Below are 15175 nucleotides of genomic sequence, written 5' to 3' on the forward strand. Positions count from 1 at the left end.
CACCTGCTGCTGAACTCAGACAGCCAGAAAGGTAAAAAACTGCTCTACTGGTAGCTCTGACTGCAGAGTCAGGCACTGGAAAGATGGGTGCAGTGATGAAAAGGACAACTCCCTGCTGTCCCATATGGATGAGGGGGTTTAAGATGATGGATTGACAGCCCTTGCCCTCCCAGCACAGTCTGGGCCAGGCCCTGCCTGGGACCTCACAGCAAGCTGGAGATTCCATTGTCCTTTGCTTGGAGAGAGGCAGAACCCAGACGACTCCAACTGCGAGGAAAGATGAGATCCAGAAGGAAATAATCTGCCTGCAAAATATCCTGCTGAAACTAATTTCCTGAGTGTTTACAGTGCAATCCCTGCTCCTTGCTATAGAGTCATCGTAGATGGTAACAGATGGCAATAAGAGTTTTAATTCAGAGCAAACTTGGCTAAAATTAATGCTTTTGATTACAGTGAGTCATTAACTTCCTTTTGGATTAAAAAAAAGAGTAACACAGCATTCCATAGAGGAGATACACCAAAAGAGACCATGAGAAAGGGCACAGCAGCACTGCTGATGGATACAGCAAAAGACCAGGGAGAGGACATCCTGAATAAAAACATGAATGAATCTTCTGCCAAAGCTCAGAGAAAACCTGATTGGAGTCCTTCTCAGAGACAACATAAGGCACATACAAACTCAATCAGGAAAAAAATGACTGCCCAGTTCCTTTGATATGGATCATACAGTCAGCATATTTGTAATAAAGATGTACTCAAAACTTATTACCTTCCCTATGCCTTGTTCTTGACCTAAATGTAATAGCAATCCATCCTTAGGGCACACAGAATACATGAAAAAGTACAGCTTCCTTTTAAAACACCATTAGAATATTTTACTGTATGTGGACATACACTCTTGTTACTCCTAAATGCTATTCTATTGAGTACAGTTTATATTCACCGGCAAGGCGAAATCTCTAGGGAAGCCAGAGAGGGAATGCAATTTCTAGTAATAACAGCTCACAACAGTGAATACTATCCACTTATCCCCACAATTTCCAGCTATTTTGGACTCCTTTCTGAATTAACCTTTCATATCAAAAGGAGCAATTCTAGAGCACACTAGAGACTCCGACACAATTTCATGCATAATTTATTCACTCAGTTCAACATTAAACGCAGAGTCCTTGACTTTGTCAAGGTGGATTCTGTTGGCAGACTTCACAAGCAGCAAAACAGGAGAAATGAGATCTGCAGCTCAACCTCTTCACCTATTCTGTCTGCTAAAAGGAGGGAAAAAAGAAGAAAGCAAACCCCGACATGCTTACACAACGCCCTGCAATCAGCAGAATCAGCTGCAAACACGGTGTTATTTTTTGTGGTACATTTTCAATTTAAAATGGAAGGATCAAAATCACGGATGGGAATAATTTCCTGGTAGTTTGCATTCTGTCCGGACTCAATCCTGCAGCCATTGTTCAAGGAAAACTCACTGGGGATCGAAGGAAGCTCTTTGTGCAGGATCAGGCTCTTGCTGGCTGCGGATGCACGGCAAGGCACATTATCCAGGCATAGCACAACAGAGTTTAGACTTAAGGACCTTGTTGGGAAATGTTTTTAAATGCTGGCCCAGCACACACTGAAAGGGTAGCTAATTCCCACTAAGAGCATCAGTACCTGAGACTGAACCCAAGGAAAATTTCCCCTCAGTCCACATTTCAAAATATTATATAGAAATTATTGAGGCCATCGGGTACAGAGGCTTGTGCCATCGTGTATGTGAGATACATGCTTTGGTGGAGACCTCACTTAGCTCAGCAGTGTCTATCCCTCACATATGGGAAAGGTGGGTTTTAATCCTTGTGCTCTCAGGTGCCAAAAGAACCCCACTGTCTACTTGAGCTCTGTGGCTCCTGTCTGATACTTAGCATCCCTTGACTGGTCAAAATCTCAGATATTTTGCAGCTGGCTGTGATTTGGGACAGGAGGCAGGGGAACTGGCTAACTGCTCCACTGCTGTGGGATAAGACAAAGGGAGCATCAAGAGAGATGTTCTTCATCTTCAGAGAGCCTGGTCAAGGTGCTGCTATGGACTGATGTGCTGCCTTAACACTGTGAAAATTTGAGGAGCAGCAGATAAGTAGAGATCCTGCCCTGTTGCACTCAGATTGGAAGCAAAACTCAGTCATCATCACCACAGCAAGAAAACTGCATCAGACACCTCCAAAGAGCAAGTGGTGGGTGACCACCTCTGCTCTCTAATTTCTCCAAAGGGACAAGAATGAAACCTCGGGCTGCAGACACCATAGGCAACAAAGACAATCCTTGCCAGAGCTTGTTCCAGCTCTTCAGACTCTCATGGTGCTCTTCAACAAACATTAGCCAGCTCTGCTTTAGACCAGCCTCCCTGCAGACCATGGGGGAGAGAAACGTTGTTCTCCAACTCCTCCATGAAGCTGAGCTGTGAGAGGTGCCATCCCTCACCCACCTCCTGCCTGTGACTGCCTTGTCCTCCTGCCTTTCAGCATGTCCGTGGGGCAGGAGAAGAAGCCTGCTGCATCTCCAACCTAAAGCAGCCATCTGGGAGGGAAAAGGCAGCACACTGTTCACAGCCTGAGCCTCTTCTGCACATCCAGCTGTGTTCCCACGTGGCTACCCAACTCCAACCAGGCAAACCTCAAGAAGCCCAGAATGCCAAGGCACCAGAGAGGGCACCACATTCATTGCTTCAGCATTTACAGCCATTGTGGATTTGACCTGTAGGACAATCCTCATTGTCCTGATACCAATGACAAAACATCTGCCACACTGAGCAAAAAAAGTTCAGAGCCCAGTGCAGAAATCCTGCACAGAGAGGTGTCCCCATGCTGGGATCTCTCTCCTGCCACACACAAGAATCTCTGTTCCCAAGAGCTCTGAGAGGTATTTGAAGTCCTGAGCACCTGCAGAACCAGGGTCAGGATGTGCCTTCATGTTGCAATTGGAGGATATAAAATCAATTGCAACATTCTGTTTTAAGGATTTAATTTTCATGTCTTTGCTCCCTTCTTTAATCTCTACACAGCATGTATTCTGCCTGCCTCTAGATATTTTAATTCAGTCACAGTAAGTCAGTTGCACAGAATGGGCACTAGAGAGCAACAGCAATTCAATTAATTTCACACTCACTGCAGGGAGCTGGGATTTTAAATGCTGCACATTGCAGGTGATCTGTAACATTTCGTTATTCATATACTTGGCAAAGCTCTTTGTTTCTTTCTTATCAAACTTGGAGGTCATGAAAGCCAAAGGTCAGAAAGCTCCTGGTCATTTCATTTTAGAAATAAATATGGTACCTGTTAATGCAAGTAAAGTTACAATCAAGCTCACACTGACACAACCAGATTGAAAATAGAATCAAATGGGAATTAAATGTGAGTTGCTGGCAATCATAAGCTTTTCTCTTTCTTGGGACAAAGTCACTAGTCAGAATGAAACAAATACAGCTAATGCCTTATTTGTGTTAAGCTCATCACATTGCTCTGGAATTGAGAAATTGGGGTTTAATTTCCCACAGAGCTTGCAGTGGGGGAAAATAATGAGAAGTTGTGGCTGAATTAGAAACTTTTCCAAGACTTTCCTGATTCTTGTGAACATTGGGAGCAAGCTGTCTTTCTCAAGAGCTGGCTCAGCACGGTACAGTCACACTCTTCCTGTTTGTTATATTTGGAATTAGAGATCCGAAACAACCAACATCAAGTAAAACTTCCATTGAAGCCTACATTGAGAGCTTGTGATTCCTCTGATCAAAAAGCTGCAAGATTTTAGTTAAAAAGAAAAAAAAAACTATCCTGTACGATAGAGCTGTTCCATCATACACTGTGAATAAGAAATAACCTCAGTGCAACCATGTGTTCACATAGTTGTAAGCAAACCAGGGCCAACATCCAGCTTTTTGCATGTAAGGAATAGAACCTACCCGAAATGATTTAACTTGCCCTGCACAAGAGCTCCCAAACTCCCCTTCCAAACTGACTTTACCTCCAAGGTGTCTGCCACTGGTCCCACTCGCATGCTTATCTTTTTGCCATCTGAAGAATAATCAAATGCTTCCTGGCTGTTCACTCCCAGATAAGGCGCTTCTGCACATGCAAAAATTTTGCCATCGTCTGGCAATTCCTCTGCAATAGCAAGGATACTGTAACCTTTAAGCTTGCCAATTAATAAAATCTTCCTGGCTCTGATCAGATGAACAAACATCCTAAAAATTTGGCCTGTGGAAAGACAAGAAAGAAAAATTAAAAGTAAAACCATAGGAAAGAGGGGACCCTGTTAACAGTGAAAATTAGATGTGCCTTTTAAGTGATCATTAAAAATGAAAAAAAAAACCCTAATCTTAAAACACTCTCAAGTAAGGGTTTAACAACAGAATCTGACAAAATTTCATCTAAAATGCAGCTAAAAGACAACAGAATAAAGGGACTGGTTTTAAATGTAGAACCTTTATCATTAATGCTGCTATTGTTCAAGTGCTTGTTAAATAGTGCTTGAAATATTGCATATTTTAACATTCCCCCCATATGAAAATGGCTTTGAGATGGCTCCATATTCTTTCTGGAATCCAGTTAAAAAAAAAAAAATCACTACATTACCTTGCATTTGCTCTTAGAGTCATTATCCCCAGACAGCACCATCATTTAAGAAATTTATCATCAGTGGTGTCCTTCGAACAATGTATTAGTGTAATACATTATAAGAGTACTTCACTGGGATGATATATTAGTCCAAAGATGGGAACATCTGGGAAGAATGAATCTGGGAAGAGATTCAGTGTAATAGGCTTTATATGGGGATACAAGCCTGGGTATTGCTACTTGTAAAGGTACAAGTGCTTGGCCACAGGCCACCTTCACCACAAAAAGCACATAAACCCCTAACAGACACCTCCAAACCCAACCAAAATGATTTTTCCCTTCCTTTCCCTTCTAACAAGAGTAATGATCTTTTTGCTGCTCACTAAGAGACAGGGCTGGCACTGTGAATTAAAGCACTCACAAGCGTGTGCATGGACACGTGTGCGAGTATAAGGGCAAGGAGGAATGAGACAGGGAAAACTCATGCCAAAGGAAGATCAAAGCCTACAGGAGGTTCATATCTTTATTTTTTAGCAATTTCCCATATTTTCTGAGCATTTGCATGGCATTCAACCTCTCCTCACTCTAGACAAAGTAAAGAATTATAGCTTCAATGTCAGTGATAACCTTTACACCAATCTGGTGCAATTTTATCCTCTCAGTTGACCAATTTACCATTCAGTGAGCCAGAGGTACGTGCTTCCTGCAGCCTAACTCTACTTCCAGCTCCTTCAGCATCCCCTGGGACGTGATCAGGTGAAGTTTTTCTGGAAAAAGAAATAATTTTCAACATTACGGTAACAGCTGAAATCTGAGAGTCCTACATAAAAAGCAGCAACTAAAAGAGAATGCCTGGAAAAGCTCTAGCTGTGCATGGCCATGAAAAATTAGCCCAGAAGCATTACAAATATCCTAAATTCCAGTCCTAAGAGGACCTGGCTTGGCAATAAGCCCATCTCAATGCTGGCAGCCACCCCAGTCATAGGGACTTGGGAAGAAGGGGCTATGGGACCAAAGGAAAGCATTCCCCACGGTTCAATCTCAGATTCTTCCCATTTCCAACCAGTCCTGGACAGGTCTCTATCAGTCTGCTGGTTTGGAGTAAATTACCCTAGTTACCCTGGCCAGGTTTTGTTGAGTTCTACAACGATTATTTTTGTTTCAGCCAAAAAAAAGAGGTTTCATTGCAGAATAGGGTAAAAGATGTAAAATCTAAATTGTTTTGTAAGATGGAAAAACCATGGTTTTCCACACAAACTACTGAGAAAACATGGTGTCTCCAGATGCTATTTTACAGAAGCCAGGCCTCTGACAATGTATCTGGATGAAGTGAGATGCTACCTATTACATAGGGAAGGCAACAGATGACTGGAAGAAGTCCATAGCCTCCAGACAGGTTTGATTACCCTATCTAAAGAAAGCAACCATCAGAAATGGATGGTGATTATTCTGTAGGTCAGAATTTAGAGACATTTCACCTTTTTTTTTTCCTCCAGCTTCCCCCTCCCTACTCCTCAGTAAAATGAGAAAGAATTCATAACCCGTGTCAGCCACACTCAGATAATCCAAGACTTAAAGAGTAGAACATTTCATATAACCTCTTTTCTGCCCCTCACAAATGCTTTAACAACTTTAATAAGATAATGTATAGCTATTATCCTACAGCAAGTGTAAGTCAAACAACTATCAGCTATTATTTCAGCAACAGAACGAACACTCAGCTTTCCCATAATCCACAGCCTGGAACAGTTTACACATTGTCAATTTTAGACAGAACTGGCTTTTTCCACATATCAAAACGTGCACTGATAAATGGGAATTGTTTAGCAGACCCCACATGGCTAGGTAATATACTGTAGCTCAGAAAAGAATAATGAGGGTATCAGTTGGACTTCTGAATTAATGATACCTTAAATTAGTTTAATTAATTAGTTTAGTTACTAGAGTAATTTAGTTAGCAGATTAATTAATGTTTGTTGAGTGCTTGGAGATAAAAGCTGCATATAAAGGCTGTTATTAGAGGGTGGATCCAGAGGTGCAGGTTTTCCTTATTCTTTATTTATCCCAGCACCAATTTGATTGAGGGGCTCACTCTTTCAGCCTTCCAGCAGGAAGCTGGTGTTCCCCAGGATATGGTCAAACAAAGTCATTGCCATAGTTAACAGTCAGCTGGGAGAATATCTCCCAAAATTTAGAGTCAGGACTTCTTATTCTCACCTCCTCTCCTCTAGGCTGTAGGTGCACACAGACACACACATCCATGCATGGTTTGCTATATATTTGGGTGCAGTTAAAACTCTCATTCTTCTTCCTCCCATGTTTATGGCATGGGACAGAAAATCTGAGAACAGATTCACACACTCCCAGACAAAAGCACAAGGTTACAAAGGAGAGTTGGTACCTCTTAGAAGTTGCCATTGCATCCAGGTAAGGGTCTAGACCAAGAGCAACATCAAGAGCTTTTTGTAAGTAATTCCTGAGCTGCTCAGGTACACGGGAGTCATTGAGAGCTATTTCTTTGGCTTTGAGAAGGTTCTCAGCAATGTGTCCAGCAGGGGTTTCTGAAATGGAAAATAAAAGGAAGAATAATGATTTTGGGACTGCTCAAATCAGCGGAAGAGGAATTTGGAGTATAAAAAAACAAGCACACTTTTTTTTAATAGAAAATACAGGTTTTTGAATTACTATGAAAACAATAGTGGAAACCTTTTCAAATTGAAAAAATAGTGTACTTCTAATAGATTTTTGTCACATGTATTCTCCCTTTTTGGGGGATCAGCACAGCTGATCAAGGATAAGAACATTTTAAAAACACGAATTTTGCTTTTGAAGCTCTGAGACAAACATCAAACACCAAACAAAACCCACTCCTCTAGGTAGCTTTGTCCTTGGAGAAAATAGAGCTCTTCCCGAACTGTTCTTGCCAATCCAGGCAGATCCTCTAAGCTAGGAGATGCAGACACTGGATTTAGCTTTGTGAAAAGGAGGATCTCCGCTACCTGTGTGTCAATGGGATGCACAAGTGTCCCTGATATGTGTCTGTGCCACGGAGGCTGCTGTGCACAGAGTCCATAGGGCAACCCGTGATGCTCATGCTAAAATAAAATTACACCTGTCCTAGTACAGCCAAAGTGACAAACACTCAAACACTGCTCTAGTGGAAAGTGTCCCTGCCCATGGCAGGGGCTTGGAACTAGAGGATCTTTAAGGTCCCTTCCAACCCAAACCATTCCATGATAAAAACTATTATGCCAGATCCATGATGGCACAAAATCAAAGGTAGTCTTCAACTAATGACTTTAAGCAGGTTCATGTAGCAATCAGGCAGGAACAAAACCTCCTAACCCTTCTCCTGCCTTCAGGCTGCCACAACAGTTTGAGTGGTGATCCACCATCCTGAACTCACTGTTTCTTGGGGAACAAAACCTAACTATGCTTGAATCCACCAGCACCATATGGCAGAACTGCCAGTACCTTTTCATCAGCCAGACCCTGCCAAAAGCTGATCATTCAGGTAAAAAGAAACAGGCACAACACTACAATATATCAGTGTTTCAAAGACTGCAGAAACATCTCCAGGATGTAGATCACCCTGCCCTGAGGCCAACACAATGCTGCCCATGGCGCTAAACTTGCTCTGAGACCCCAGAAAACCCTTATGGCATCAGTGCCACCATGGACCACAGGGAGACATGGCCCCAGAGAGAGAGAGAGATAGTTCATAGAAACTCACCCACTCCTCAAGTGTGAGAGCACATGCTGGGTTATGAAAGCACCTGCAAGACCAGATGTCAGAGACACAGGGCAACAGGCTGTGAGTGTAACTGGGGTGGAGCAGATTGCCCCTGGCAAGAGTTCATTCCCTACGACAGAAAAACTGCAGAGAACTGAATGGAGTGAGTGAAATGAGGACATGCTTTATATCTGCAGCCTTCCAGCACCTGAAGAGAGCCTTCAAGGAAGATGAGGAGAGACTATTTACAAGGCATGTAGTGACAGAACAAGGGGCAATGACTTTAAACTGGCAGAGGGTAGGTTAAGACTAGATATTAGGAAGAAATTCTACACAGAGAGTGATGAGGCCCTGGCACAGGTTGCCCAGAGAAGCTGTGGCTGGCCCACCTCTGGAAGTGCTCAAAGTCAGGTTGGACAGGGCTTGGAGAAACCTGGGATAGTAGAAGGTGTCTCTGCCCATAGGACGGGGTAGGATCTAGTTGAACTTTTGGTCCTTTCCAAACCAACCCTTTCTTTATTCTATGATATGATGATTTACATCTCATCCCAATCTCTTGTCATCAAATGGCAAAGGGGCAGTTTATGTCTCATTCAGCAGTTCTATAATTAATTGCAAGTGCAAGAATAACCACCCCCTTCCCAAGCCACATTAGTTGCTGCCCTCAATCCAGCTACATGTTGAATGAAGAGAACACACACTCCTTTCACAACTGCATGAGGGAGTATCCACAGGCTCCTGCTGCACCACTGGAGAATGCTGGAGGTCAGGATTTGCTTATCCTCCCTGACAAGCACTCTGAGGTTTTTGTTAATTTAGGGGGGAAAAAACACGCTTATAATCCCTGTCGGATTTTAGTAATCTTAATGTTATCCTTCTGAATGAGTAACAGAGAAGGGTTGTCTGACACACAACTGCAAACAAGACTTACCTCCCGCTGTTTTGTAACCTGTGTTATAACACCAACCGCGAGTGCCAAGAGGTGCTGCTGGGGATGGCAGGGCATGCCAAGAGCAGCTCTCCATCCAAGATTATACAATCTTTTCGGGGAGTGCTGCATTTTTTGCAGCCTGGTGATGCCTTGGGCCAACAGCAGAGGTCAGAATTGCCTTCATTTATGCAAGCATCAGACAAGTCAGAGCAGAGCTCAGGGCTGGCTGCCCAGCCCAAGGCTCTGAGCACTAACGTGAGCTAAACTTTATGTAACTACTTTTTTTTTTTTAATGTTACTCCAGGAAAAGTGATTCGTTTTAGTACATATTTTGCAAAACCCCAGCAAAACTGCTGGACTGTAATAAGTACTAAACTAAACTGTATGTGTGGGACATCAGTGTCCCCTGAGCAGGCAGACAGTGCCATGGAGGGACTTGCTGCTTCAGAAGTGAAATTAAACCCTGCGGCTTGTTCTTAGATGGCACTTTTTGGGTGGGGAAAAGAAGAGGACCCTTTATGATTTGCAAGGGGCTGCCCAGGAAGAGGCACGGAGACAAGCACACAAGAAGAGAGTCTGGATTTGGCAAAAACAAAGCAAAGATGCCACATTCAAAGATGCAGGGCCAGATCCTTGGTTCCCATTTTTGGGCTATCCTCATTTCACCTTCCAGCCTCTAGATCTGTTTTGCAGCCCCAGTGATGACTTCCAGAAGATCTCCCCTTCCCAGCCAGGGCAGAGCACTGAACCTGATCCACCTGAACACTTTGCTGCCAAGGCAGCTCGGTGCTCCAGTGCCAGGCACTTTGGCAGGAGCTGGTCAGGGCTAAACACTTGGAAATCCAGTCTGATAAAATCATCCGGAACAGTTCCAGCCATCATATTCACCAAGGCACCTCAGGCATTGACAACAGCTTATCACAACACTCACCACTTTGTCTAGTGTGTAAATACACCTCAGCTGTGGCATTTTATCAGGAGATCCTCATTATGGAAACCACCATGCACTGCCTGAGCTGTTTCCTGGCCCCACCAGAACAATGCATGCAGAACTGCAGCCTCTTAGGAGACCCTGTGCTACTGCTTGACCCAAACAAATTAACCCCAGCTGTGAGATACACCCACTGTATGGATGGAGCTGTAGCAGAAGGAAGAGGGAGTGTGGTTGTTGCACATCTGGGGCTGCTCAGTGGCTCCAAACCCACCACCCACAAGCCCAGGAAGGGCAATGCACAGGGGCACAGGCATGTCATGGCCCATGTGGGGGGGACAAGGGTGGGGTGGCAGTGTGGGCCAAACCCAAGTTGTGGCCATTAAACACTGCAGGATGTCATAAGCAGAGCTCAGCCTCAGCATGAGTAGTTCCAGAGCCCACAGCAAAGCCAGCAGTGATGGCTTGGGGACAGGTAGTGGCTAAGGGGTGGAGTGGGAGCACAAGGAGGAAGAGGGAGAGGAGTGGGGAAGCTGCTGCCCTATAGCAGGAACCAGGGAGCTAAACTCTGACTGAACTTCAGGAGAAAGCAAGGAAAATATACACCAGCTGATATATTTTCTACAGATCCTACTGATAGAAAAAAGAAGTAGAAAACTAAATCACTCCAGTGCTCCATTAAGGAGAAAAATTATTTATAAAACAAGCATCCCAACCCATCAGAAATTAGTCATAGCAAAAACTCTCTTGCCACTGTGTTCACCTTCCCACCCCACCTCCTTCTCCTGGGAGCATCCTCCTCCCTCTACTCCATGTTCCTGCAGACCCATCTCCCCTGCTCAGCCTCCCTCCTCTCCCCAAAAAACCCACCCTCTGCTCCTCTTTGCCAAGCCACAGAGCCTGCAGGTCACGTCTCTATGGGGAAAGTGGGGACCCAGGACCGGGGTATCAGGCGGTGTCCCCTCCTGCCACACCATCTCTCCTGGAGTTCCTCACCCCACACAGGGAGTTTACCTGCAGGATTATGCATGTTCCTTCTTGTCCCCCGGCCTCAGAGGGTGCTGTGGTGGGTTTGCTGCCTCTGCAGAGCAGCAGGTCGGTGCTCAGGGATCCGTCGAGGGGACGGACTTGCCCGCGATCACCCGGGCAGAGCCCCAGCGCTGGGGAGAGGCTGCGCGGGGAGGATGGCCCCGGGCGGGGGCTGCACCCGCCCCAGCTGCATCCGCCTGTCCCACCCAGACCACAGGAAGCAGGTGAGATCCAACAGCATCTGACATGAAAAAGAACAAAAAAGAGCCGACTTTTAACGCCTTTGGTTTACATAAGTTCACATCCTGACCTTGGGAAGCTCCCGGCTCTCCAGGAGATAATCAGCAGTTTCATAACTTTCCCGTTGCATACCACAGACATGTCTCCCAGCTAAACAATCAAGTATGAGGCCAAAAAAGTCCCAGGACTCTGAACCCCAGATTATCTACAAGGTCACTACTGACCCATGCAGCCAAATATTAGAGCAACCCCTGCTCTGGGGTCCAGGTCTCTGCATGGGCTGGGGCAGGTTGTGTCACTTGGGTACAAGTTGACCTGCAGCCCCAGAAAGGGTCTCAGGGTTGCAAGGGCCAAGGGGGGCATTAGGGGGAATCAGTGGGAGCATCCAGAGTATCCAAAAGCCTTCACTGGTCTGCAGCAGATTTGGGGCAGAAAAGGTTGGTGAAGAATTAAAGCAAAGTCATGAAATAGCATCTGATGGAGCCGAGGTCGATTGTCTCCTTTTCACACAGATGAAACACAAACTGAAGCTAATGGGGAATTATGGACTCCCCCATAACATGAACAGCATCTTTCACCTCTGAGGTGTGTCACCCTGAGCTCATTTAGTCAAGGACCAACCCAATGTACCTGCATAGATTGCGGAGAGGGCCCAGGGCTGCACAAGGGAGGTGACAGATCTTCACACAAGGCTCTTGGCAGCCCCTCTGCAGGATGGATGGTACAGGAACATGGCAGTCATTGGTGCTGGCAAGCAGAGGGACTTTGGAAAGATAATTTGTCAGCTTCTGAAATGAAACAGAAGACATTTCAGTGCCCCCAGAATAGAACATGGAAGTATAAGTGAAAAATAAGTAAATGCACAGCATGAAAGAGTAGAAGAAAAGCAAATAAAGTAAGTCTCAAAGCTGAATGAACTTCTATTAATTAAAACAAATAAACAAGACAAAGAGGACAGACCTCCTGGTATACCTAAGATTATTCTATTTTATGATTTAGTAAACAACAAGCTGCATTAGAATTGCAGTTCCTGCAGAAAGCAATCCAAATTGTGTTTAGATTGGGAGTTAAATGTCAGAGGAGTATTTTGTAAACAGGCTAAGTATGCCATCTAATCCACATCCACTAGCTTTGAAGGTGACTTTGGGCAAGTTGTTTCACTTCTGTGAGTCTGTTTTCCTCCTCTGTAAAATGGGGATAAGAGTGTCCTCTTGGCAAAGCTCTTTGTCATCCGGAGATGAAGCCAGAAGCGAGACCTAGAGTCAGGAGTTAGACTCTTCCTGAAGCAGGGCTATGTGGCTTTGGAGATTATTCTTCTAGCTCATTACCAAGAGTAATTTTGAGACAGATGAAGGTTCCTAAGTGAGTTTGGCTGCAATTAAGCCTTTAAAGAAATGAAGTGGTCTTGTCCAATGGGTTCTTAAAGACCCATTTTTTTCCAGCCTCTTCTTTTACATCTGGTTTTGGTTTTCTTGATCTCTGTTTCTCAACAAGGACAGCTTTGAGAAACATTGCCAAGAAAGTGACAAAGACAAGTTTGTACCTTCAGGCACTGCTGGTGAAATCAAAGGAAGATCTCCCTGTGCTCAGCACACAGAACTATACACCAAGGGAATATTTGGTGTGGCAAGTTGAGCCCGGGGCCCTCCAAAAGCCCCAGCTGGAAGATTATATGGAAAAGTGAATTGTGCATCCCTTGGACACTTGGGGATCAAAACTCAGCTCATGCCCCAAGCAGTCCTTCAGGAGATAAATTCTCTCTGATCGTTTTTTTCAACCTACCATAAAGGCTAAAATGTGTATATATCATTTTGTTCCTCAATTCAAGAGAATCCCAGGAATGTGAGCTCAAAAGAGGTTTAACCAGATGATATCAATCCCCAGATACCCCAGCTGGTATCTGCTCCTGTCTCACCCCATAAGAGCAGCTTAGAGCTGCAGCCAGATCAGAGGCTCTGCTCAGCAAAGGACGTTCCTGAATGATGTGGAGAATCGCACAAACTGCCTTTCATAACTTTAAATTTGCTGTAGGGCATCATGTTGGAAGCTAATATATGCACTCCTATTGTACATCTTAAGCATTATAAAACCAGCTGATTACACAACCCCATCCTGGTACTCTCACGTGTCTTCAAACATTCCTGCCACCTCTCACATGCATCCCAGATTAGATAATCTCAGTTTTGTAATTAGTCTCTCCCGTGGAGACAAGACCTCCCCTTCCAATGCCTGGTCACCTGGAGCCTTTAAAAAGCACCTCAGAGGCACCTAGTGATGGGAGAACCCTGAACAGGGAGATTTTACCCTCTGGAGGCATGCCAGTGTTGGAGGAGGCCTGTGCTCCAGCAGTCCCAGCCAGCATGGCCCAGGAGCCCCGGCAGACAGACTTCCAGCTGGTGCGAGTCAAGAGCACGTGGTGCCGCATCAAGAAAGGAGAAGCCTTTTCCAATGGTGAGGACAAGATCACTCTCTCTGAGGCAAAAATGTAAGTATAGGAGCCCGTGTTGTTCGCTGGCGACTGCGCTGGATGGCTCTGGCTGGCCACACTTGGTGGTCTTCCCGGTGGGATGTATTTCAGATGGAAAAACCATCTTGTGCACCGTTGCGGCTTAAACTCACTGTTCCAGAATTACAGAATAGTTCAGGTTGGAAAGGACCTTTAAAGGTCATTGAGTTTAACCCCCCTGCCATAAGTAGGGACACCTTCCACTAGACCAGGTTGCTCAGAGCCCCATCCAACCCCCCCTACGTGTATGACCCTGTGAATGTGGCCCTCAGAACATCTGCAGTGTGGCAGTACAGGTAGTTGGCTGTTCTCCTTGGCACAACTTGGCCATGTTGCAGAGGGAATTTTTTCAACACCCTTCATTTTTGTAGATGGGAAGTTTCTTCAAACTTCTGAAAAGCTTATGCAGGGACTTTTGCATGCTGCACTTGGGCTTTTTATTGCCACCTGTGTACCTGCAATCTATGTGTGCAAAAGCTGATGCGCAGGCATGGGAGATAGACGAGTTTATAGAGGTGGTTGAAGATAAATGAAATGGGTAGGTGGAAAAAATAAACAGCCCCTGACAGGAGGAAAACCCTTAACACATCCCTCAAACTGCAGAAGTCACCTAATGCTGCTTCAGACAGAGCAGAGAGATAAATTTCCCCCAGGGATACATACAGCTCTTTGCTGGTATTACATCTCTCCAGTTAATTATCCTTTAATTACAGAATACTCCTTTTCATGAGCACATGGACCCCCATTTGTGATGCAGATATTTCTTAATACAATCCTGCTTTGCATATCAGAAGTTTTCTAGCATTTGTCATGCTCAGATTTTAATGGCACAAGTCTAACCCCTTTCTCAGTGAGGTCAGAGGAACCTTTACCAGTGCCGGCAGTGGGCAGCGACCACATGCGACCATCACTCAGGCAGAGCTGCAGCAGATTGAGCAGGACTTTAGCAGACCCAAAAGCAGTCTGCTGGAGCTCAGACAATAGCAGGATGAACCTAGGGCCTAAGAACACCCAGAAAAAATCTCAGCTGACATATACTCCAACAAGGGAATGTTCAGCCTCAAATTCACTGTGATTTTCACCCAGCAGAGGGCTTGTAATGGGTACTGGTTGTGCCATCCAGCACCCAAAGCTGACTCCACCAACTAACATTCCAAACCATCCTGACTCTTAGAAGGATCACACACCAGAGATGGATGCACGTGCAGTT

At 45.0% G+C, this 15175-nt stretch overlaps 1 protein-coding gene across 1 annotated transcript in view; it reads right to left on the reverse strand.

Annotated features, from left to right (window-relative positions):
* Positions 1–8217, reverse strand: part of LOC103759333 — a 30812-nt gene extending 22595 nt beyond the window's left edge. Inside the window, exons 1-4 of the mRNA XM_018068648.1 lie at positions 8187–8217; positions 6997–7156; positions 5271–5362; positions 4003–4235 (exon numbers count right to left, since the gene is read on the reverse strand). Coding sequence (XP_017924137.1) covers positions 4003–4235; positions 5271–5362; positions 6997–7156; positions 8187–8217 — 516 coding nt within the window. The remainder of the gene's footprint in view (positions 1–4002; positions 4236–5270; positions 5363–6996; positions 7157–8186) is intronic.
* Between the last annotated feature and the right edge of the window lie 6958 nt (positions 8218–15175).

The sequence above is a fragment of the Manacus vitellinus genome, unplaced genomic scaffold, assembly GCF_001715985.3.
Source record: "Manacus vitellinus isolate BGI_N305 unplaced genomic scaffold, ASM171598v3 scaffold_14_pilon, whole genome shotgun sequence".
Lineage (NCBI taxonomy): Eukaryota > Metazoa > Chordata > Aves > Passeriformes > Pipridae > Manacus > Manacus vitellinus.